This window comes from Salmo salar, chromosome 27 (assembly GCF_965601325.2).
Source record: "Salmo salar chromosome 27, fSalSal1, whole genome shotgun sequence".
NCBI classification, from domain to species: domain Eukaryota; kingdom Metazoa; phylum Chordata; class Actinopteri; order Salmoniformes; family Salmonidae; genus Salmo; species Salmo salar.
The window spans coordinates 33,988,104-34,013,423 of NC_138317.1; the positions used below are offsets into that span (position 1 = coordinate 33,988,104).

The 25,320-nt window shown below is 43.8% G+C and overlaps 1 protein-coding gene across 1 annotated transcript in view; it reads left to right on the forward strand.

Moving 5' to 3' along the window:
- The first annotated feature begins 8,267 nt into the window (after nt 1-8,267).
- LOC106588946 (cyclin-dependent kinase 6) overlaps nt 8,268-25,320 on the forward strand; it is an 83,588-nt gene continuing 66,535 nt past the window's right edge. Inside the window, exons 1-3 of the mRNA XM_014178524.3 lie at nt 8,268-9,186; nt 9,979-10,321; nt 19,964-20,099. Of these exons, the coding sequence (XP_014033999.1) occupies nt 10,098-10,321; nt 19,964-20,099 (360 nt within the window). The 5' untranslated portion in view covers nt 8,268-9,186; nt 9,979-10,097. The remainder of the gene's footprint in view (nt 9,187-9,978; nt 10,322-19,963; nt 20,100-25,320) is intronic.

Consider the following 25,320-nt stretch of genomic DNA (forward strand, 5'->3'; position numbering starts at 1 on the left):
AGTATAAACAAATATATAGGGCCTCCCCAGTGGTGCATCGCAGTGCTAGAGGCATCACTACAGACACGGGTTCAATCCCGGGCTGTATCACAACCGGCAGCGATTGGGATTTCCATAGGGTGGCGCACAATTAGCCCAGCGTCATCCGGGTTATATAAAAAAATATGTTTATTAAAGATTATTTTTGGCCTTACTGCCATTAGCCCATGCAAAGGCATTGAATAACAGATTCCCTACATGGAACAACAGATAGCGCCCTCCAAAAAATCTAAAGGATGTTTGATCTGAAGTGTCTGTCCTATATCTGAGAGACATAAGAAAGATCAGTAAACCTTCTTTTTTTTTATTTTTTATTTTTACATGTATTTAACCCCTTATTTTTGGCACTAAACAGTCTCTAAACTGTATATACACTATCGAGTGCATTCTGAAATTATTCAGACCCCTTCCCTTTTTCCACATTTTGTTACGTTACAGCCTTATTCTAATATTGATTAAATAAAAAATTTTCCTCATCAATCTACACACAATACCCCATAATGATGAAGCAAAAACAGGTTTTTAGAAATGTTAAAGAACAGAAATACCTTATTTACATAAGTATTCAGACCCTTTGCTATGAGACCGAAATTGAGCTCAGGTGCATCCTGTTTCCATTGATCAACCTTGAGATGTTTACACAACTTGATTGGAGTCCACCAGTGGTAAATTCAATTGATTGGACATGATTTGGATAAGCACACACCTGTCTATATAAGGTCCCACAGTTGACAGTGCATGTCAGAGCAAAAACCAAGCGATGAGGTCGAAATATTTGTCCGTAGAGCTCCGAGACAGGATTGTGTCGAGGCACAGATCTGGGGAAGGGTAAAAAAAATGTCTGCAGCATTGAAGGTCCCGGAGAAAACAGTGGCCTCCATCATTCTTAAATGGAAGAAGTTTGGAACCAGCCAAGTCTTACTATAGAGCTGGCCGCCAGGCCAAACTGAGCGATCGGGGTAGAAGGGCTTCGGAGCTCCTCTGTGGAGATGCGAGAACCTTCCAGAAGGACAACCATCTCTGCAGCATTCTACCAATTAGTGCTTTATGGTAGTGGCCAGATGGAAGCCACTCCTCAGTAAAAGGCACATGACAGCCTGCTTGGAGTTTGCCAAAAGGCACCTAAAGACTATTAGACCATGAGAAACAATATTATCTGATCGGATGAAACCAAGATTGAATAAACAAACATTGACAGTAGAATGACCTTACTGAAGAGCCCAGTGACTTTCAACGTGGCACCGTCATAGGATGCCACCTTTCCAACAAGTCAGTTTGTCAAATTTCTGCCCTGCTAGAGCTTCCCTGATCAACTGTAAGTGCTGTTATTGTAAAGTGGAAACGTTCAGGAGCAACAACGGCTCAGCTGTGAAGTAGTAGGCCACACAAGTTCACAGATCGGGACCACAAAGAGCTGAAGAGTGTAGTGTTTAAAAAATTGTCTGTCCTTGGTTGCAAAACTTACTACCGTGTTCCAAAAAACTGCCTCTGGAAGCAACATCAGCACAAGAACTGTTCGTTGGGAGTTTCATGAAATGGGTTTCCATGGCAGAGCAGCCGCACACAAAAGCCAGATCACCGTGCGCAATGCCAAGCGTCAGCTGGAGTGGTGTAAAGCTTGCCGCCATTGGACTCTGGAGCAGTGGAAATGCATTCTCTGGAGTGATGAATCATACTTCCCCATCTGGCAGTCCGACAGACGAATCTGGGTTTGGCGGATGCCAGGAGAAAGCTACCTGTCCCAAAGCATAATGCCAACTGTAAAGTTTGGTGGAGGAGGAATAATTGTCTGGGGCTGTTTTTCATGGTTCAAGCTAGGCCCCTTAGTTCCAGTGAAAGGAAATCTTAACGCTACAGCATACAATAACATTCTAGACAAGTCTGTGCTTCCAACTTTGTGGCAACAGTTTGGGGAAGGACCTTTCCTGTTTCAGCATGACAATGCCCCTGTGCACAAAGTGAGGGCCATACAGAAATGGTTTGTCGAGATTGAGGTGGAAGAACTTGACTGGCCTGCACAGAGCCCTGACCTCAACCCCATCAAACGCCTTAGGGATGAATTGGAACGCCGGCTGCGAGCTAGGCTTAATCGCCCAACATCAGTTCCCGACCTCACTAATGCTTTTGTGACTGAAAGGAAGCAAGTCCCCACAGCAATGTTCCAACATCTGGTGGAAACCCTTCCCAGAAGAGTAGAGGCTGTTATGGCAGCAAAGAGGGGACCAACTCCATATTGTCCACACACTTTTGGTCATGTAGTTTACTTCTACACATTTTTTCAACTGGTGCCTGGGGACCTTCAGATAAGTCTTGTGAGGCCTGTGGCTACCCTAGACCAAATCAACGGACATGTACGTGTTCATGAGAGTTTCACCTTTCCACAGGGGGTCATATTAGTGTGTACTGTTCAGACTCTACATACAGATGTTGGCAGATTGGCTGTACCAATCTCAGACAAGTCTCAAGACGCCTGTCACCTTTCACCGCAGATGCGGAAGTGTGACATCAGTGGATCAAATCTAATCAAATCAAATTATATTTGTCACATACACATATTTAGCAGATGTTATTGCAGATGTAGCTAAATGCTTGTGTTCCTAGCTCCAACAGTGCAGTAATATTTAACAATGCACAACAATACATAAACATTTTAAGTAAAAGAATGGAGTTAAGAAATATATAAATATTCGGACGAAACAATGTTGGAGTGGCATTGACCAAAATACAGTAGAATAGTGACCAGTGATTCTATGTCTATGTACAGTATATCGGGCAGCAGCCTCTAAGGCGCAGGGTTGAGTAACCAGCTGGTAGCCGGCTAGTGATGGCTTTTTAACAGTCTGATGGCCTTGAGATAGAAGCTGTTTTACAGTCTCTCGGTTCCAGCTTTAATGTACCTGTACGGACCTTGCTTTCTGGATGGTAGCGGGGTGAACAGGCTGTGGCTCGGGTGGTTGATGTCCTTGATTATGTTTTTGGCCTTCCTGTGACATCGGGTGCTGTCGGTGTCCTGGAGGGCAGGCAGTGTGCCCCCGGTGATTCGTTGGGCAGACCGCACCACCCTCTGGAGAGCCCTGCGGTTGCGGGCAGTGCAGTTGCCGTACCAGGCAGTGATACAGCCTGACAGGATGCTCTCAATTGTGCATCTGTAAAAGTTTGTGAGGGTCTTAGGTGCCAAGCCGAATTCTTCACCCTCCTGAGGTTGAGGAGACGCTGTTGCGCCTTCTTCACCACACTGTCTGTGTGGATGGACAATTTCAGATCATCTGTGATGTGTACGCCAAGGAACTTTAAGCTTTTCACATTCTCCACTGCGGTCCTGTCGATGTGGATGGGGCGGGCTCTCTCTGCTGTTTCCTGAAGTCCACGATCCTTTGTTTTGCTAACATTGAGGGAGAGGTTATTTTTCTGTCACTACTCCACCATGGCCCTCAAATCCTCCCTGTAGGCTGTCTCGTCATTGTTGGTAATCAGGCCTACAACTGTTGTGTCGTTTGCAAACTTGATGATTGAGTTGCAGGCATGCGTGGCCACCTAGTCATGGGTGAACAGGGAGTACAGGAGGGGGCTGAGCACGTACCCTTGTGGGGCCCCTGTGTTGAGGATCAGCGAAGTGGAGGTGTTGTTTCCTACCTTCACCACCTGTTGCACAGGGTGGGGTTCAGACCCAGGGCCCTGAGCTTAATGATGAGCTTGGAGGGTACTATGGTGTTGAAGGCTGAGCTATAGTCAATGAACAGCATTCGTACATAGGTATTCCTCTTGTCCAGATGGGAGAGAGCAGTGTGCAGTGCGATGGCGATTGCATCGTTTAAATGTCTTACTCACGTTGGCCAGGGAGTACGAGAGCCCACTGCCCTTGGGAGCGGGCCGCATGGCTGGTTTTCTCTTTGTAATCCGTGATTCTCTGTAGACCCTGCAACATACGTCTCGTCTCTGAGGTTTTGAATTGCGACTCCACTTTGTCTCTATACTGACATTTTGCCTGTTTGATTGCCTTACGGAGGGAATAACTACACTGTTTGTATTCAACCATATTCACAGTGGTTCGCGCTTTCAGTTTTGCGTGAATGCTGCCATCTATCCACGGTTTCTGATTTGGGTAGGTTTAAATAGTCACAGTGGGAACAACATCCGCTATACACTTCCTGATGAACTCAGTCACCGTGTCAGTGTATATGTCAATGTTATTCTCAGAGGCTTCCCAGAATATATCCCAGTCTGCGTGATCAAAACAATTATATTATATTATTATATTTGACCATAGGAAAAAAAGAATGACATATTACTGCGATATGATACTGCAATGTGGATTTGAGTGAATTGCGCTCTCAGATGTTCAGATAGACTAAGTTTGGTTATTACCAAAGCGTGAAAGTGGACTAATACAGTGACTGTATCAGTCAAAGAGAAGAGTGAAAGCTAGGGTGCTGGTACATAAGGGGGAGAACCACATGGCTAATAAATGCACTGAAATATATCTAGTGCGACAACAAGATTATTTTTATTCAGTCAACTTCACAAATTATACAAACAATGCATAGTTATACTGTAGGTTGTTATCCTGAGACCCAACCTTACAGTAGATCTCTAGTTTATCTCAACAGAAGGCAGGAGCGATGATCATAACATAAGCAGTAGAGCTGGTGAGTTTATAACTGTTGACGACTTTATCTCTCCAGCCAGGCTTATGATATCACTGTATCCATGCTAAGCCTCGGGTTAAAGAGACAAACGGTCTAATCACCACAACCTTCAGGCCGCTAGAAGGGTGTAAATGATGTCTTATCCATAACTACCTAACTCTCTTGCCAAGATTTGTCTTAAGGTGACAGTGACAGGGATGGTGCTGTCTGAAAACAATAGACTTGTTTTTTCATAGTATATCTCAGTGACAGGGATGGTGCTGTCTGAAAACAATATACTTGTTTTTTCATAGTATATCTCAGTGACAGGGATGGTGCTGTCTGAAAACAATAGACTTGTTTTTTCATAGTATATCTCATTGAGGGTCAAAATCCGAAAGGGTGTGTCTGGTTAACAAACTACATTCCACTTATTTCTGTGGAAACTACTTTCATTACAGATGATGTGGTATAGTGTACATGTTGGTACAAAGGTATTCACTGTGACTGATGTTGTGTTTGAACTGTCATGTGGGAGTATTTAAAAGATTAACATGGCGGTAGAGAAGGCTTTTATCTTCTTCTTCTTCTTGAGGGGACAACAGAGAAGTTATTGAGGACTAAACTCAAGGAGCATATAAATCACCTATTTTGTTTATCAGCTTGTGTTCCACCATTACTATTGTTCTACACCTCTGAGTTATTACACCTTTACCTGTGTGTTATAGCACAATTACCTCTGAGTTATAAGTATTTGTACTTAGGTAGTTTACACCACTTATAACACATTTACCTCTGAGTTATAACACATTTACCTCTGAGTTATTACACCTTTAGCTCTGAGTTATTACACCTTTACCTTGTGTTATAACACAATTACCTCTGTTTTGTAACACATTTACCTCTGAGTTATTACACCTTTACCTGTGTTTTATAATACATTTACCTCTGAGTTATAACACATTTACCTCTGAGTTATAACACATTTACCTCTGAGTTCTAACACCTATACGTGTCTTATAACACAATTACCTCTGAGTTAAGACATTTACCTCTGAGTTATTACACCTTTACCTGTGTTTTATAATACATTTACCTCTGAGTTATAAGTATTTGTACTTAGGTAGTTTACACCACTGATAACACATTTACCTCTGTGTTATAACACATTTACCTCTGTGTCATAACACATTTACCTCTGAGTTATAACACATTTACCTCTGAGTTATAACACATTTACCTCTGAGTTATAACACATTTACCTCTGTGTTATAACACATTTACCTCTGAGTTAACACATTTACCTCTGAGTTATAACACCTTGACCTCTGAGTTATGACACCTTGACCTCTGAGTTATAACACCTTGACCTCTGAGTTATGACACCTTGAGCTCTGAGTTATGACACCTTGACCTCTGAGTTGTAATACATTTACCTCTGTGCTGTAACACAATTACCTCTGCATTATAACACATTTCCCCCTGAGTAATAACACCTTGACCTCTGAGTTATGACACCTTGACCTCTGAGTTATAACATGTTTACCTCTGAGTTATTACACATTTACCTCTGTGTTAAAGAATCTTTACCTCTCTGTTATAACACATTTACCTCTGAATTATACCACCTTCACCTCTGAGTTATAACACATTTACCTGTGCGTTATAACACATTTACCTCTGTGTTCTAATACATTTACCTCTGAGTTATAGAATCTTTACCTCTGAGGTATAACACATTTACCTCTGAGTTATAGAATCTTTACCTCTGAGTTATAATACCTTGAGCTCTGAGTTATAACACCTTGATCTATGTGTTATAACACCTTGAGCTCTGTGTTATAGCACCTTCCCCTCTGTGTTATATCCCCTTGACCTCTGTGTTATGCCTGAATCTATAGTAATAGAATAACCACAAACAACAAACGCATAGAAGTAGAAGAGATGAATGCTGACGAATTATGAAATTAACATTCATAGATTTATAGATAGGAGATTCCCAAGCATATGTGCCCTGTGTTTACAATTCATTTTTGCAGAGTATTTTTGAGTAATGACTTTTGAGAATAATGTGAGAAAGTTATTCATGTCTCAACGTTACAATCGCAATGAGCATGGTTATGTGTGTGTTTGTGTGTGTGTGCATGTGTGTCTGTACTTACTTACCACACACAACAGAGGAATTTAATTGGTTTGTTTTTCAGCCCAAGGAGTATGCATTCTAATGTATTAAATCTGGGGGATGGCTCTCTCGGCGTTCATGTAAAGCAGACAATGATGATGCTACAATAGAAATGTCCACGTTTATAGTTATTGGTTCAGAATGCGTTGCCTGTATTGTGTGCTTTCTTTGTAATGCTAATGATGCATTTTGGATTGGCTAGGGTGGGTGGGATTGGCTACTTCAGATTCATTTTGCCCTCCAATCCCCCCCACCCATAACCCCACCCCCACCCACCCCCCCACCCCAGATTTACTTTTTTCATTGAAATCAAATTACAATCAAAAGTCTTACATTCTTATACACACTTTATCAAAATGATAGCAGTACTCAAGAGAACTTTCTGAGGAAATGTTTGTTGGAACTTTCGTCTCCTGCTCTCCTTTAAAGAAAGGTATGATACTAAGGCATCTTTCATGAGGATAATCTGACATCAAGTCTCGTCATGTTATGCTCCAGTCTAAACCATAAAGGTTCAGGTAGGACCAGGATCCAGAAAAAAGTTTTTATGGTTTTGACGAGAAAGGATACAGCTTTTGTCAGATTTTACTTTTTGTAGCAGCTTAAGAGAACTTACTCAGCAGGTTAGGATAATTAACATAGCAGGTTAGGATAATTAACATAGCAGGTTAGGATAATTAACGTAGCAGGTTAGGATAATTAACGTAGCAGGTTAGGATAATTAACATAGCAGGTTAGGATAATTAACGTAGCAGGTTAGGATAATTAACGTAGCAGGTTAGGATAATTAACGTAGCAGGTTAGGATAATTAACGTAGCAGGTTAGGATAATTAACGTAGCAGGTTAGGATAATTAACGTAGCAGGTTAGGATAATTAACGTAGCAGGTTAGAATAATGGTTAGGTTTAGCAAAAATAAAAATAACCAAAAACCTTTTGACGTAAATTTGACAAAAGCTGTATCCTTTCTAGCCATGACCCACAGCTATAGGCTACTTTGTGACACTTCAATAGATTTAGAAGAAAAAAAGGTTTATCAAAGTTATAAGCTACCAGATACTAAATCTATTGTCACTGATTGTCACAAAAGCCCATGGATTCATTCTAAAGAACATGTAATAAACAGAATATCCATTGACATGCATAACAAACCAAAAAGTTATTGTTGATTTCGTTTTTTATTATTCAATTATATATCGTATTATCACAACTGAAAGATGCCTAACAGAAATCTCATAACAATTTTGGATAAATCTCTTTTCATCACACTTTTGAAAGACACATAACATATTTATGTTCTTCGATATTATTTTATGTGCCAAAATGATAATAATATACATATTTTAATTAGATCATTTACATACCGGTATTTTTTTTTTAAATCCAAAATGACTATCATCTAGGCCAGGGATGGGCAACTTTGATGGGGGTGGGGTCCACAAAAAAAAACTCATCATGGGGGGCATCTCACGTGAAGATGAAGCATTGAAAACATTGAAAATGACCACCCTTGAAGGGGTGCGTTGCCAGAATCCATACAGTCATTGGGAGAATCACCCCCTGACACAACCCAAGTCACTAGTCCTTGAACCGAACCTGACCTTATGGGCCAAAGGCTTGCTTGTCACCCTTCTTCCCCGCTGGTGTATTGTCAATGGAATAGTTTTCAATGGCCCGGAAAGATCGAATGTTCCATCAAATAAACGTTTCTTGCCGCCCAGATTTCCCCCCTGTCGTTCTGCTGGTTTTGACACTGAGGCAAACCCGAGAGAGAACTATGAATGATAAAGAACCAAGGAGGGCAACATAACTTAAAAGGAGGCGGTTAGTCTTTGTAGTCGGGAGGAATGCGGAAATGTTCCTGCTCTGTGTCAAACTTATCTGAAGGGGGTCAAGGCACATTCAGCCAGCGTGGGAAAGCGAAGAAGAGACGGAGCTCACAGGCAAGCGTTGCATATCCCGGGATAAATGGGGAAAAGAGAGTTAAAACGGGGAAAAACTGAGAAAAGCGTGGCTTGGAGAATATATCACGCTTTTGTCCTATGACCCCCCCCCCCAAAAAAAAAGTTGCAGTAGGCACTGTGTTGTTGTGTAAGGCATACCCCCTCCCCCCGGTATTATAGTTGCTTTGCGTGAGCTGCAGTTGCAGAGGTGGGTAGCCTACTGCTGAGGGATGGGGGTTACAGAAGCGTGCACCATCCGACTACCTGTGTGGCCCGGCGTGACAGTGAGGGATCTGTGATGTGTTGTGTCTTAGTGTGAACATTTATCCAAAGGGGGCATGTTTCATAAATTCATGGACACGACCAATTGCGACTTTCACTGATAACATAAAATAAGGTAGGCTGAAATATTCATATTTTACTTTTTGTGTAGAAAAATGTATGTTGCATGCATGTCCTTTATTGTGATATTTTAAAAGCACGAGTTGCCAATTACGATGCTGCAATGTTTTAATTGTTGTAGGCTATTTTAAACGTTTATATATTTAAAAAAAAGTTGCCGTGCACAAAACGCATAGCGAAAATGTTGCATTATTAAACCACAACTCTATTAATGACATGGAAATGAGAGATGTGGTTAAATGGACTATAGGAAGTTCAGACAATACAATCAGTAGACAACCACGTGCTCGCAAAAGTTTGTCGCCTATAATAAACCATAATAGACTGGACACATTTGGGAAAAGATATCGGAGCCTGGAAAAAATATTTGTATAATAATATATAATAATTTTACTGAGTTTGCAGAGTTTATATTGTATTCTTTCAAGTTGGTTTGCTTGTTTTTCTGACTCATTCGTCTACATATCTGTGATTACGCGTGAACATAAAGATGACCTTATTGTTGTAATATGTACTGCATTCTGCACTTAGAGAACTTATGTAAAATTGTTTTAAAAACTGTATTTTTTTAGAGATGCCAGATGTTGTGTGATGTGAGGTAACTAGGACAAGAGATTCATACGCGTATTGAAGTGGGAGTGGATCAAGTAGAACGCATCGGGGTTCTAGTGTTGATAGTCGGAATAAAACTAAACTTGATAACACAATGTTGTGGACCTCCGTTTGACCAAAAACAGACAGACATATACGATGTTACCTCTGCTACCTCTGTCTTCCTTTAATTTAGGCATTGCATTGCGCCAACAACTATTTTCTGTGAGGATGGCTTTGTAATAACCCTGGCTCGTTACGTTCGTTGGGATTCCCCGCAATATTCTCAACAAGAAAAAGAAAAAAGACGCAAAAATGGACAAAGAAAGTGTAGCACAACAGTACGAGCCCGTCGCCGAGATTGGGGAAGGTGCGTATGGAAAGGTGTACAAGGCACGAGATTTGAAGAACGAGGGACGCTTTGTAGCCCTAAAACGAGTTCGGGTGCAGACGGAGGAGGAAGGGATGCCCCTCTCGACCATCCGTGAGGTGGCGGTACTGAGGCAACTGGAGGCATTCGAACACCCCAACGTGGTCAGGTAAGAAGAGATGGAGAGGGGGGTGCATCTAACAAGGTCCCAGATGTTACATTATCTTTTCAACCATATGCTATTATCACCCATGATATGTATCTCTTTAAACAACCTAGTCTCAGAGCATTTAGTATGATCTGTACGTAATTCCGAGACACTTCATTTAGTATGATATGTTACGTTTGATACTAAACTATATGGAATAGTTTTAAGCCGGGGGAGGGGTGGGGTGCAGGGGGGTTCTACTAAACTATATGGAATAGTTTTAAGCCAGGGGAGGGGTGGGATGCAGGGGGGTTCTACTAAACTATATGGAATAGTTTTAAGCTGGGGGAGGGGTGGGGTGCAGGGGGGTTCTACTAAACTATATGGAATAGTTTTAAGCCGGGGGAGGGGTGGGGCGCAGGGGGGTTCTACTAAACTATATGGAATAGTTTTAAGCCGGGGGAGGGGTGGGGCGCAGGGGGGTTCTACTAAACTATATGGAATAGTTTTAAGAAGGTCATACCAAGGATCATTAACTATTTGATAAAGAATTTTAAGACCCTTTGTAGTATAAAAAAAAATATTTGATGAACAAAAATATTTTTGGCCTTACTGCTATTAGCCCATACAAACGCATTGAATAACAAATTCACTACATGGAACGATAGCTAGTCCCCCCCAAAAATCTGTAGGAAGTTTCTTCTGAAGTGTCTGTCCTATATCTGAGCGATATAAGAAAGATCAGGAAAGTTAGCATTTTTTATTTGTACATTTTTGTAACCCCATATTTTTGGCACTAAACAGTCTCTATACTGTAAATACACTATATATATATAAAACGTATGTGGACACCCCTTCAAATTAGTGGATTATTAGTGGACTATTTCAGCCACACCCATTGCTGACAGGTTTTTTTTTACATGTATTTAACCCCTTATTTTTGGTACTAAACAGTCTCCATATATACTTTACTTCTGTTACCGGGGGACCTATAGACAAGTCTTGTGAGGCCCGTGGTTGTCCTAGAGCAAAACTGGCATGTACGTGTTCGTGAGAGTCTCACCTTTCTGCAGGGATGTCATATTAATGTGTATCCCAAACTGTTCGGACTCTACAGACAGAAGTTGGCAGATTGGCTGTACCGACTTCGGATGAGTCCCAAGACGCTTGTGGGGGTTGTAGAGCAAACAGAGAACACCATCGTGTTCGTGATCTTTCCATAGAGGGGTCATAATAGTTTCTAGGCCACACCGTTCAGATGCTACAGACAATTTTGTCGGAAGACCGATTTTCGGGATGCCTCATGGTCTAGCTCTGTCACCTTTCACCGCAGATGAGGAAGTGCGACATCGGCGGATGCGGTAGATTGAGACGCGTCCAATGCAGAAACAGATATTTCTGGCTTAAACTGACAGATTTGTATGGGGATTTTTGTATTATGCTAATTCGATTTATGTGGGGCGCGGACATCGACTCTTGGGGTTAACCTCCTAAACTTAACCTTAACCCTAACCCTAAACCCTAGCCTAGCTAACGTTAGTGAGCTAGCTAATGTAAGCCACCTAGCCATAGGGCAGCAGGGAGCCTAGTGGTTAGAGTGTTGGGTCAGTAATCGAAAGGTTGCTGGCTCAAATCCCTGAGCTGACAAGGTAAAAATCTGTCATTCTGCACCTGAACACGGCAGTTAAACCACTGTTTCCCAGCTGCCGAAGACATGGATGTCAATTATGGCAGCCCCCCGCGCCTCTCTGATTCAGAGGGGTTGGGTTAAATGTGGAAGACACTGTTCAGTTGAATGCGTTCAGTTGTACAACTGACTAGGTATCCCCCTTTCCCTAGCCACCTAGCTAGAGTTCGTAACATATCATATGTTTTGCAAATTCATAACATATTGTACATTTAGCAAATTAGTAACATATTGTACATTTTGCAAATTCGTAACATACACTGCTCAAAAAAATAAAGGGAACACTTAAACAACACAATGTAACTCCAAGTCAATCACACTTCTGTGAAATCAAACTGTCCACTTAGGAAGCAACACTGATTGACAATAAATTTCACATGCTGTTGTGCAAATGGAATAGACAACAGGTGGAAATGATAGGCAATAAGCAAGACACCCCCAATAAAGGAGTGGTTCTGCAGGTGGTAACCACAGACCACTTCTCAGTTCCTATGCTTCCTGGCTGATGTTTTGGTCACTTTTGAATGCTGGCGGTGCTTTCACTCTAGTGGTAGCATGAGACGGAGTCTACAACCCACACAAGTGGCTCAGGTAGTGCAGTTCATCCAGGATGGCACATCAATGCGAGCTGTGGCAAGAAGGTTTGCTGTGTCTGTCAGCGTAGTGTCCAGAGCATGGAGGCGCTACCAGGAGACAGGCCAGTACATCAGGTGACGTGGAGGAGGCCGTAGGAGGGCAACAACCCAGCAGCAGGACCGCTACCTCCGCCTTTGTGCAAGGAGGAGCAGGAGAAGCACTGCCAGAGCCCTGCAAAATGACCTCCAGCAGGCCACAAATGTGCATGTGTCTGCTCAAACGGTCAGAAACAGACTCCATGAGGGTGGTATGAGGGCCCGACGTCCACAGGTGGGGGTTGTGCTTACAGCCCAACACCGTGCAGGACGTTTGGCATTTGCCAGAGAACACCAAGATTGGCAAATTCGCCACTGGCGCCCTGTGCTCTTCACAGATGAAAGCAGGTTCACACTGAGCACGTGACAGACGTGACAAAGTCTGGAGACGCCGTGGAGAACGTTCTGCTGCCTGCAACATCCTCCAGCATGACCGGTTTGGCGGTGGGTCAGTCATGGTGTGGGGTGGCATTTCTTTTGGGGGTCGCACAGCCCTCCATGTGCTCGCCAGAGGTAGCCTGACTGCCATTAGGTACCGAGATGAGATCCTCAGACCCCTTGTGAGACCATATGCTGGTGCGGTTGGCCCTGGGTTCCTCCTAATGCAAGACAATGCTAGACCTCATGTGGCTGGAGTGTGTCAGCAGTTCCTGCAAGAGGAAGGCATTGATGCTATGGACTGGCCCGCCCGTTTCTCAGACCTTAATCCAATTGAGCACATCTGGGACATCATGTCTCGCTCCATCCACCAACGCCACATTGCACCACAGACTGTCCAGGAGTTGGCGGATGCTTTAGTCCAGGTCTGGGAGGAGATCCCTCAGGAGACCATCCGCCACCTCATCAGGAGCATGCCCAGGCGTTGTAGGGAGGTCATACAGGCACGTGGAGGCCACACACACTACTGAGCCTCATTTTGACTTGTTTTAAGGACATTACATCAAAGTTGGATCAGCCTGTAGTGTGGTTTTCCACTTTAGTTTTGAGTGTGACTCCAAATCCAGACCTCCATGGGTTGATTAATTGGATTTCCATTGATTATTTTTGTGTGATTTTGTTGTCAGCACATTCAACTATGTAAAGAAAAAAGTATTTAATAAGATTATTTCTTTCAATCAGATCTAGGATGTGTTGTTTAAGTGTTCCCTTTATTTTTTTGAGCAGTATATAATACAAATTGTAATTCCTAACATACATTATCAGATGAAATAGGTGATGGACATCCACAAATGAATACATACCATACGAAACATAATATATCATACTAAATTTAGTCTTTCAGATTTACATCGAGAATAATAAAAAATGCTCTGAGACCAGGTTGCAACCAACAAGTTACTGCATAATGCCTTGCAGCGGTTTATGGAGTTGCCTTATTGACCTTTGGAAAAGTTGTTGTTTTGTGATGTACAACTACAAACCCCATTTTGATCCTGGTGATACTATAGTGCCATACAGTAGACTGTACATTATGTTTAAGAGCTTGGTGTGTCTGGAAGGATTCTTTGTGTGCAGCACCTGTGACAGACATTCTTGGGTGATATCTGTTCACCAGATTAATAACCTAAATAAATCATCCCCATCGCTGGTTAGAGTGGAATTTCACAGAAAAGTCAAGGAACTGCTGTTGGGAATGATAAGAAAGAACCATTTTGTGCATCGAGTCACACTAAGAGATACTGTATTGGGCTGATTTTGCCCCCATTCCAGTAGTCTACATATAAAATGTGTTGTTTTTAATCCTCCAGGCCACAAGACAACATACAGGGGTTGTTATGCTTTGCAGCTGTATACTCCCATGGTCCAATTTGGAGGTCAGTTCAGTTCGGCAGAGAAACCACGTCATTTACCGGCCCAGCTCAAGGTCTAACCTTGCCATTTAGCTTATAATGAGAGATTGAGTGCTTTTGGATTAAACTTTTTAATAATACTGTACAAATGTTATTCTAAGCCCTGCTGGTCACACTACAGCCTCTATTATTCTGTTCGTCTGAATAAATTAATATATTCTTCATAGAGATTCCGTGTATCGAAGGTTCGACAGATTTAAATGATGACACAAAATGTGTCCTTACTCCCTATACTTTGTGGTATGCTAATTTCTCCCATTCTGTAAAATTCTGGTTCCTATACGTTAGCCCAAGCTCAAATCCACACCAAAGGGCGTCTGGTCTGGTCTCTCTGTAAAGCTAAACAGCGCGGGAGAGAGTGAGCACAGAGCAGTGTGCATTCTGGACCTACTGTGTAACTACAGGCCTGCCAACCCCTGGATGTTTAAGAATGACACCCATTAGTCATCCCATATGCTCAGTGTCTGGCGAGAGGCTGCATTGTAGTGGAACAATCACGGTTCTGAGGGGCGTTTAACCCCAAGTTTCCAACAGGGTGGCTCGCTCGTTCTGTGACATCATGGGCGTATGGCAATAATACCTTGAATCCTCAGTGCAGGATTTACAAGCCTTTGTTAACAGGGGGTGTGGCACAGTGCATATTCCCTTTAGGCTACAAGGGAAAGAAGAAAAGGACTACCAGGTGGAGCAGCTTTCCCATGCTTTACTTCAAGACAATTCACAGAGATTACACAGACATCAACTGCAATTTTACTGTTATTACTACAGACCCATTGACTCTTTTGAAATATTTGAAGCTATTGAAATACGGATTTCACTGTAAATATGACATATTTTAAAATGAATCTAAGAATTACTGCATAAAAGCTACGTGGGATACGGACCTTATTGGCCCCATAGTGTCATTGAAGCAATGATAGAGCGATGTCAGTGAGTGGATAAATTCCATTCATGTTCTTGTCACACAAACTGATTGGTTGCCATGGTGAGAGATGCTGCTCAACCACATCTAGTGGTCGGTCATAGGCAGTCCAGACTGCTTCAGTTGCCATGACGCATCACGCGTTGCCCTGGTGCTCCTGAAGGAATCTTTGTCGTCGTCCTCGGCTCTTTGAGGTTGACACTGGACGTCTTCTCTAGGCTTTCACCCACGCTTCCCCATGGCACAACTGCCCAAATAATCTGTATGTTTGGGCTCGGTTTGTCGCCTACAACCACAATGTTGATGTGTTGGATGCTCAGGAGTCGCCAAGGGTTTCCCTCTTAAAATAGATATAATGTAGCTACAACATTATTATTGGCGTTGTCAGGATGGAGGCTATAGGATAGGGTTAGTGAGCAGGAGGCTAAAGGATAGGGTTAGTGAGCAGGAGGCTAAAGGATAGGGTTAGTGAGCAGGAGGCTAAAGGATAGGGTTAGTGGGCAGGAGGCTAAAGGATAGGGTTAGTGGGCAGGAGGCTAAAGGATAGGGTTAGTGAGCAGGAGGCTAAAGGATAGGGTTAGTGAGCAGGAGGCTAAAGGATAGGGTTAGTGAGCAGGAGGCTAAAGGATAGGGTTAGTGGGCAGGAGGCTAAAGGATAGGGTTAGTGGGCAGGAGGCTAAAGGATAGGGTTAGTGGGCAGGAGGCTAAAGGATAGGGTTAGTGGGCAGGAGGCTAAAGGATAGGGTTAGTGGGCAGGAGGCTAAAGGATAGGGTTAGTGGGCAGGAGGCTAAAGGATAGGGTTAGTGAGCAGGAGGCTAAAGGATAGGGTTAGTGGGCAGGAGGCTAAAGGATAGGGTTAGTGAGCAGGAGGCTAAAGGATATGGTTAGTGGGCAGGAGGCTAAAGGATAGGGTTAGTGAGCAGGAGGCTAAAGGATATGGTTAGTGGGCAGGAGGCTAAAGGATAGGGTTAGTGAGCAGGAGGCTAAAGGATAGGGTTAGTGAGCAGGAGGCTAAAGGATAGGGTTAGTGAGCAGGAGGCTAAAGGATATGGTTAGTGGGCAGGAGGCTAAAGGATAGGGTTAGTGGGCAGGAGGCTAAAGGATAGGGTTAGTGGGCAGGAGGCTAAAGGATAGGGTTAGTGGGCAGGAGGCTAAAGGATAGGGTTAGTGGGCAGGAGGCTAAAGGATAGGGTTAGTGAGCAGTAGGCTAAAGGATAGGGTTAGTGGGCAGGAGGCTAAAGGATAGGGTTAGTGAGCAGGAGGCTAAAGGATAGGGTTAGTGGGCAGGAGGCTAAAGGATAGGGTTAGTGAGCAGGAGGCTAAAGGATAGGGTTAGTGAGCAGGAGGCTAAAGGATAGGGTTAGTGGGCAGGAGGCTAAAGGATAGGGTTAGTGGGCAGGAGGCTAAAGGATAGGGTTAGTGAGCAGGAGGCTAAAGGATAGGGTTAGTGAGCAGGAGGCTAAAGGATAGGGTTAGTGAGCAGGAGGCTAAAGGATAGGGTTAGTGAGCAGGAGGCTAAAGGATAGGGTTAGTGGGCAGGAGGCTAAAGGATATGGTTAGTGGGCAGGAGGCTAAAGGATAGGGTTAGTGGGCAGGAGGCTAAAGGATAGGGTTAGTGGGCAGGAGGCTAAAGGATAGGGTTAGTGGGCAGGAGGCTAAAGGATAGGGTTAGTGAGCAGGAGGCTAAAGGATAGGGTTAGTGGGCAGGAGGCTAAAGGATAGGGTTAGTGGGCAGGAGGCTAAAGGATAGGGTTAGTGGGCAGGAGGCTAAAGGATAGGGTTAGTGAGCAGGAGGCTAAAGGATAGGGTTAGTGAGCAGGAGGCTAAAGGATATGGTTAGTGGGCAGGAGGCTAAAGGATAGGGTTAGTGAGCAGGAGGCTAAAGGATAGGGTTAGTGGGCAGGAGGCTAAAGGATAGGGTTAGTGAGCAGGAGGCTAAAGGATAGGGTTAGTGGGCAGGAGGCTAAAGGATAGGGTTAGTGGGCAGGAGGCTAAAGGATAGGGTTAGTGGGCAGGAGGCTAAAGGATAGGGTTAGTGGGCAGGAGGCTAAAGGATAGGGTTAGTGGGCAGGAGGCTAAAGGATAGGGTTAGTGAGCAGGAGGCTAAAGGATAGGGTTAGTGGGCAGGAGGCTAAAGGATAGGGTTAGTGAGCAGGAGGCTAAAGGATAGGGTTAGTGGGCAGGAGGCTAAAGGATAGGGTTAGTGGGCAGGAGGCTAAAGGATAGGGTTAGTGGGCAGGAGGCTAAAGGATAGGGTTAGTGGGCAGGAGGCTAAAGGATAGCGTTAGTGGGCAGGAGGCTAAAGGATAGGGTTAGTGAGCAGGAGGCTAAAGGATAGGGTTAGTGGGCAGGAGGCTAAAGGATAGGGTTAGTGGGCAGGAGGCTAAACATGCCTAAAGGAGATGGGTCGGAACTACACTACATGACGAAAAGTATGTGGACACGTGCTCGTCGAACATCTCATTCCAAAATCATGGGCATTAATATGGAATTGATCTCCTCTTTGCTGCTATAACAGCCTCCACTCTTCTGGGAAGGCTTTCCACTAGATGTTGGAACATTGCTGCGGGGCCTTGCTTCCATTCAGCCTCAAGAGCATTAGTGAGGTCGGGCACTGATGTTGGGCAATTAGGCCTGGCTCGCAGTTGGTGTTCCAATTCATTCCAAAGATGTTCGATGGGTTTGAGGTCAGGGCTCTGTGTGGGCCAGTCAAGCTCTTCCACACCGATATCGACAAACCATTTTTGTATGGACCTCGCTTTGTGCATGGGGGCATTGTCATGCTGAAGCAGGAAAGTGCCTTCCCCAAACTGTTGCCACAAAGTTGGAAGCACAGAATTGTCTGGAATGTCATTGTATGCTGTAGAGTTAAGATTTCCCTTCACTGGAACTAAGGGGCCTGAACCATGAAAAACAGCCCCATACCATTATTCCTCCTCCACCAAACTTTATTGTTGGCACTGTGCATTGGGATAGGTAGCGTTCTCCTGGCATCCGCCAAACCGAGATTAGTCCATCGGACTGTCAGATGGGGAAGCGTGATTCATCACTCCAGAGAATGTGTTTCCACTGCTCCAGAGTCCAATGGCGGCGAGTTTTATACCACTCCAGCCGACGCTTGGCATTGCGCACGGTGATCGTAGGCTTGTGTGCGGCTGCTCGGCCATGGAAACCCATTTCATGAGGCTCCCAACGAACAGTTATTGTGCTGACGTTGTTTCCAGAGGCAGTTTGGAACTCGGTAGTGAGTTTTGCAACCGAGGACAGAACTTCTACTTCACGGCTGAGCCATTGTTGTTCCTAAACGTTTCCACCTGACAATAACAAAACTTACAGTTGACCGGGGCAGCACCAGCAGGGCAGGAATTTGACAAACTGACGTGTTGGAAAGGTGGCATCCTATGACGGTGCCATGTTGAAAGTCACTGAGCTCTTCAGTAAGGCCATTCTACTGCCAATGTTTGTCTATGGAGATTGCATGGCTGTGTGCTCTATTTTATACACCTGTCAGCAACGGGTGTGGCTGAAATAGCAGAATCCACTAATTTGAAGGGGTGTCCACATACGTTTGTACATATAGTGTATGCTCTCTTGATGTGTGACCTTGTCTGAGACCTAAAGAGTTGCGTTTGCTCCCAGATATATTGCCTAGGCGTTTAGCTCAGTGGACTAAGGGGTCTTGTGGCATGCAGGAGACCTGGATTCAAGTTTCAAGTTTTAACGTCACGTGCCAAGCACAGTGAAATGCCTTTCTTGTAAACTCTAAACCCAACAATGCAGTAATCAGTATCAGCCTGGCCGGTTACAGTTACAGCATGTTTTTAATAACGCGAATGCCAAATCAATCACTCTGTCAAGGTGTTCAACTCTCAACTGATCCTATTGTGGCTACTGTACTGTGAAGTCCGCTATTGCACACATACTGGAATAAGGGCTAGGAGATCATGTTGCCAAAATGTCCATCAGTCACGAGTAAGGAATTTCAGATCGGTTCCTTTCGTTTAGCTAACAAGGCCCAGTATGTGAAAGCATTGCTTGCATTCTTTCAAAACTGTCAGGAGAACTAGTCTGGGCCTGGTTTCCAAAAAGCATTGTAAGGCTAAGTTCATCTTAGAACCATAGGATCCTAAGCTTTGGATGCTTTTGGGAAACCGTACCCTGGACAGTTAACTGACACTATAAACTCATTTCTCCCCCTAACTGAAGCTAGATTGTTTAAATAGATTAGATCTCTCTCAGGTTTTGAATTATGCTAGGGATCCTATCAAGTGTCTATCTATATTTCAGAAGCAAGTTTACACTGGAAAATATGGTTTGTCATAGATGGTGGTTATAAATGAAAATACTTTGTTATTCCTCTTAAATGAAAGACTGATGACTTTATAACCTCTATTTACTTGTGAACTATTTTATGGACTACTTGCGATCCTTTTACAAACCCTTTATAGATGATTTTATATAGTGTTACCATGAGATCTGACTGACATTAACCATGCTAAGCAGGAGTGTTCACTCTGCCTCTCTCTCTGCAGACTGTTTGATGTGTGTACTGTGTCTCGGAGCGACCGCGAGACCAAGCTGACCCTGGTCTTTGAGCACGTTGACCAGGACTTGACCACGTACCTGGAAAAAGCCCCTGATCCTGGGGTGCCACCTGAAACTATCAAAGTGAGTCTGTCTAGGGGCAACTTCTTAGTAAGTTTACACTAAATTGAAAATTCCCTACTGTACTTGTAAGGTCTATGAATATGTGGACCTTGTTTTTGCAAAGTATCCTGGGAATATTTCTTCCTGGCCCAGACAGGAACTGAGGATGGAACTCCCAAACATCAGACAGCATTCAGGCTTTTTGAAGGGCAGCACATGTGGCATATTGGGTCCTAATTAGAGGGCCTCGGCTTTTCTATTTTCATTCTGGTCCCTCACTTCACTGTGTATCTAAAGGAGGAGACGCTCTCTGTGTGTTTGTGTGTGCGTGTGCGTGTGTGTGTGTGTGTGTGTGCGTCTGTGAGTGTGTGTAATCATATGGATTGACAGAACTAGGTGACACTGACAGAAGGCATTTCTTTATGTGCAGTGTCTCATCGTGTGTCAAACCTCAATTTCCTGTAGGCTAAAGAATTGCCTTCAGGGCCAAACACATTTACATTTACACACTAACAAACCAGAAGTCATCCTGACTATCAGACTAATCCGGAAGTAATCCAGTTATTTGCTAGGGTGCATCTGAAATGTCACCCTATTCCATATATAGTGCACTACTTTTGACCAGGGCCTATGCATTATGTAGCCTATGCATTATGTAGGGAATAGGGTGCCATTTGAAACACAGACCCAGTATCCGCAAAAGGTAGGAAGCGGAAGTGATGGCAATCTCTTTCTCTCTCAACAGTTAGTCTCTCCCTCTATTTATTTATCTCTTTCCCTCTCAACAGTTAGTCTCTCTCTGTATTTCCCTGTAGCTCAGTTGGTAGAGCATGGTGTTTGCAACGCCAGGGTTGTGGGTTCGATTCCCACGGGGGGCCAGCACAGAAAAAAAAAAAAAATGTATGGAAATGTATGCATTCACTACTGTAAGTCGCTCTGGATAAGAGCGTCTGCTAAATGACTAAAATGTAAAATGTAAAAATGTATTTATTAACCTCTTTCCCTCTCAACAGTTAGTCTCTCTGTATTTATTAACCTCTTTCCCTCTAGACAGTTAGTCTCTCTCTGTATTTATTAACCTCTTTCTCTCTCAACAGTTAGTCTCTCTCTGTATTTTTTAACCTCTTTCCCTCTAGACAGTTAGAGAGAGACTATTTATTAACCTCACCTTAGCCAAATACATTTAAACTCAGTTTTTCACAATTCCTGACATTTAATCCTAGTAAAAATTCCCTGTCTTAGGTCAGTTAGGATCACCACTTTATTTTAAGAATGTGAAATGTCAGAATAATAGTACAGAGAATTATTTCTTTCAGCTTTTATTTTTTTCATCACATTCCCAGTGGGTCAGAAGTTTACATGCACTCAATTAGTAATTGGTAGCATTGCTTTAAATTGAAAAACGAGTTTTAATGACTCCAACCTAAGCGTATGTAAACTTCCGACTTCAACTGTACATAGTACCTCAACTAACCGGTGCCCCCGCACATTGACTCTGTACCGGCACCCGCCTGTATCTATTGTTCTTTTTTACTGCTGCTCTTTAATTACTTGTTACTTTTATCTCTTATTCTTATCCGTATTTGTTTAAACTGCACTGTTGGTTAGGGGCTCATAAGTAATCATTTCACTTTAAGGTCTACACCTGTTGTATTCGGCACATGTGACTAATCAAATTTGATTTGATTTGAAAGCAAGCATGGAAGACCACTTGTTGAGCGGGAGAGAGATCTCTCCCATTCATTTTCAACATCCAAACAGCAGCTGGAGCGATGAGGGACAATGGAAAACGATCGAGTACAAGATGACAGTGGCACCGTCCCTTTTATTTCCATGAGAGTGGACACTGCACAGTAACACTCCTCCAGACCAGAGGACACCAGATTGCAGACCCCCACCCCCCACTGCCCCCTTTCAGACCTACAGTCAGACCCACCGTATGGTAATTGATCAAAGAGGCTCCAGGAATCAAATGAGCTGGAAGGACATCAAGCAGCCGGTCTCTGTCCCGCAGCCTCCCCCAGCCTTGGAGAGTGCGGCTGGGCTAACGCTGGGCTTCGTGCCCCTCTACCCCCTCCTCCACCCCCAGATCCCCCATCCTTCCCCGTCTCCAGGCCTGGCCCTATCAAAGCCTGGTTAATGAAGCATTACGCTAACTGGCAGATGTCCTGTATTGTCACACGGTTACATAAAACAATATGACTGCGTCTTGCTTATTAGCATGACAAAAGGGACTGCACTAGGGGATGCCATGTTTTGACTGCTTTTTCTCTAGGCTACTTTTTAATTTTTATTCTTGGGTATCGCCTGCCTTGTGTTTCCTAGCTAGCTATCTCTGGTCGAGGTGCTGTCATAGACCGTTAGGGTGTTGGGCAACTCGTTGCTCTGTGTCACCTCCTGTCACATTGGTTTGCAACAGGTCAGGTGTTTTCTCATACCATCTGCAGACTGGAGACTAGATATTAATGTCAGTCTGATAGTTTGACATTATCCCCAGCCCTACAAACATTGTTATTAACAACTAAAATCTATTAACTCTTGACAAGCAACGGTATCATTCATCTTCACCTGCATCATCTACTACTGAATGACTGTTATATGAATGAACTGAAGCAGGCAGGGGAGATGGTGCGCCATGGGGGCCTTGTTGTTGTTTGTATGTTTGTCCTCAAGTCACACTTCTGAGATAATTGGCGTTTTGTAGGAAATGCTGTTGAAAGGAAACATGTCGCAAATGGCCATTTAAAGCAAACAGAGAGGAACTCATGGGGGCGATGCCATTGTATCAAGTCCCTAAATAACTGCCTCTGCCGCTGTCTGTTGGCCTCGTAGGTTACGGGTGGATGGAGATGCAAAAAAGAAGGCCTGTTTACGCTCTCTGGCTGACATGCGCAAGGGACCCTCACACACACTGCTTACGCATGCACACACACACACCACACGCACACACACACACACCGCACACAAACACACCGTACACACACACCGCACGCGCACACACACAGACACACACACACACATTCCCTCTGCCCTGTCTCTTCTCTATTCCGTGCAGAGGCTCCTGTCCCTTCCCCTTGGCCCTGGTCAGCCCCGCCCGTTTGAAAATGTTTTCTGCTTGAGTGTGCAGACCATTGTTTCACCTCTTTTAATCACTCACCAGCTGCTAGGGTCAGAGAATGGAGCCCCTCCGCAAGCCCAGGTCCATGTCACTTGTGAGGTCTTGGTGACGTGTTTCTGGGGGGGGGGGGGGGGGGGGGGGGGGGGGGGGGGGGGGGCACCGCTGCCTGCTGCAACCCCAGCAGTAGGTCGATTCACGTCTTTCTCTCTCTTTCTCTCTCTTTCTCTCTTAATCTTCCCCATCTCTCTATCACTCAAACAGCCCCCACCTCTGCTATCACCATCAGTTCAGTCCTTATGTTGTTGTGCAAGTTCCACCAGAGAGTAGAAATGGCCGTTGAGCCCTTTCAGTTTAGCCCTCCTCTTAGACTATTTCTGTCTCTCTCTTTTTACTTTTATTTCTCTCTCCCTGGACTGAGTGCTTGTGGGTATTAGGGCCACTGTGGGGCCGTTCATGGCTGCAGCTGGAAAGAGTGGATCTCCAATGAACAATCCACCTCAGCTCCAGTCCAGCCAGATGCAGGAAGAGAGGGAGGGAGGCAGAGAGAGGCCCACCACCAACAGATCAAGGCAGTACCCAAATGGCACCCTATTAACTATGTAGTGCACTACTTTTGGAACAGGGCCCAAAGATCAGAACTACACCCTCACAGCAACATGTATTTCCTGCTCTGCTCTCCCTCCACAATTGTGTCAGTTATCAACATCTGCCACACTTGGGCTTTAAAGGGATACGTTCTCTTTTCTTCCTAGTCGACAAGCTGCTGCACCGCGTGCAAGGCCTCAGTGATTTCACTTCACTCTGTGGGACTTTTCATTTAGGTTTTCAGTGTTCTGAGACCCGTTGGCTGATTTAGAAGAGAAATAAATGTTTCTTACTATCGTTACCTTACAGATTACAGTGATATGCATACTGTACACACATGATAATGAACTGCATTAGTATTGGGGCAACCATCCAACACCAATGTGTAGCAACAAAAACAGATTTTAAAAATGACCTTTTGTTTTAGTACCATTGAACCCTCTATACCAAGGATATCAGGTGTCTTTTTTCAGTGTCCATGTGTCTTGTATCCGTAAAATCATGACAAACTGTCAGTGTCCATGTGTGTTGTTGAACCTGTTAAGACTGTGTCTGTGTCCATGTGTCATGTTGTACCTGTTAAGACTTTGTCTGTGTCCATGTGTCATGTTGTACCTGTTAAGACTGTGTCTGTGTCCATGTGTCATGTTGTACCTGTTAAGACTGTGTCTGTGTCCATGTGTCATGTTGTACCTGTTAAGACTTTGTCTGTGTCCATGTGTCATGTTGTACCTGTTAAGACTGTGTCTGTGTCCATGTGTCATGTTGAACCTGTTAAGACTGTGTCTGTGTCCATGTGTCATGTTGTACCTGTTAAGACTGTGTCTGTGTCCATGTGTCATGTTGTACCTGTTAAGACTGTGTCTGTGTCCATGTGTCATGTTGTACCTGTTAAGACTGTGTCTGTGTCCATGTGTCATGTTGTACCTGTTAAGACTGTGTCTGTGTCCATGTGTCATGTTGTACCTGTTAAGACTGTGTCTGTGTCCATGTGTCATGTTGTACCTGTTAAGACTGTGTCTGTGTCCATGTGTCATGTTGTACCTGTTAAGACCGTGGCTGTGTCCATGTGTGTTGTTGTACCTGTTAAGACCGTGGCTGTTTTCGAATACCCATACTAACATACTGTATACTACATACTTAATGAGTATATACTACATACTATATACTATTAGTTAATTTTAGTATACTGTAAACGAACGGTATCCTTGTAGTTGAGTGTACTAGTGCTTCGATGTGTCTACCGGAATTTGATACTGTTGCAATGCAACTTCTTGCTAGCTTGTTAGCATAGCTAACAAATTACGAGCTTGACATCTTACGACTTCTTTAAGAATGTTCATTGAGAACGCACAACGACTATACCACTTAGCTAAGCTAAGAATTACTTGAAAAATCAAGTCAATAAATGTTGGGTTGTTTAGTTAGATAGCATATAGTTAATATACTGGCAAGTTTGAAGTATTAGCAGCCAACTAAAGTTAGGTAGCTAGCTAACATATGGTGCATACAAGAAACTTCTGTAATGAAATGCTATGC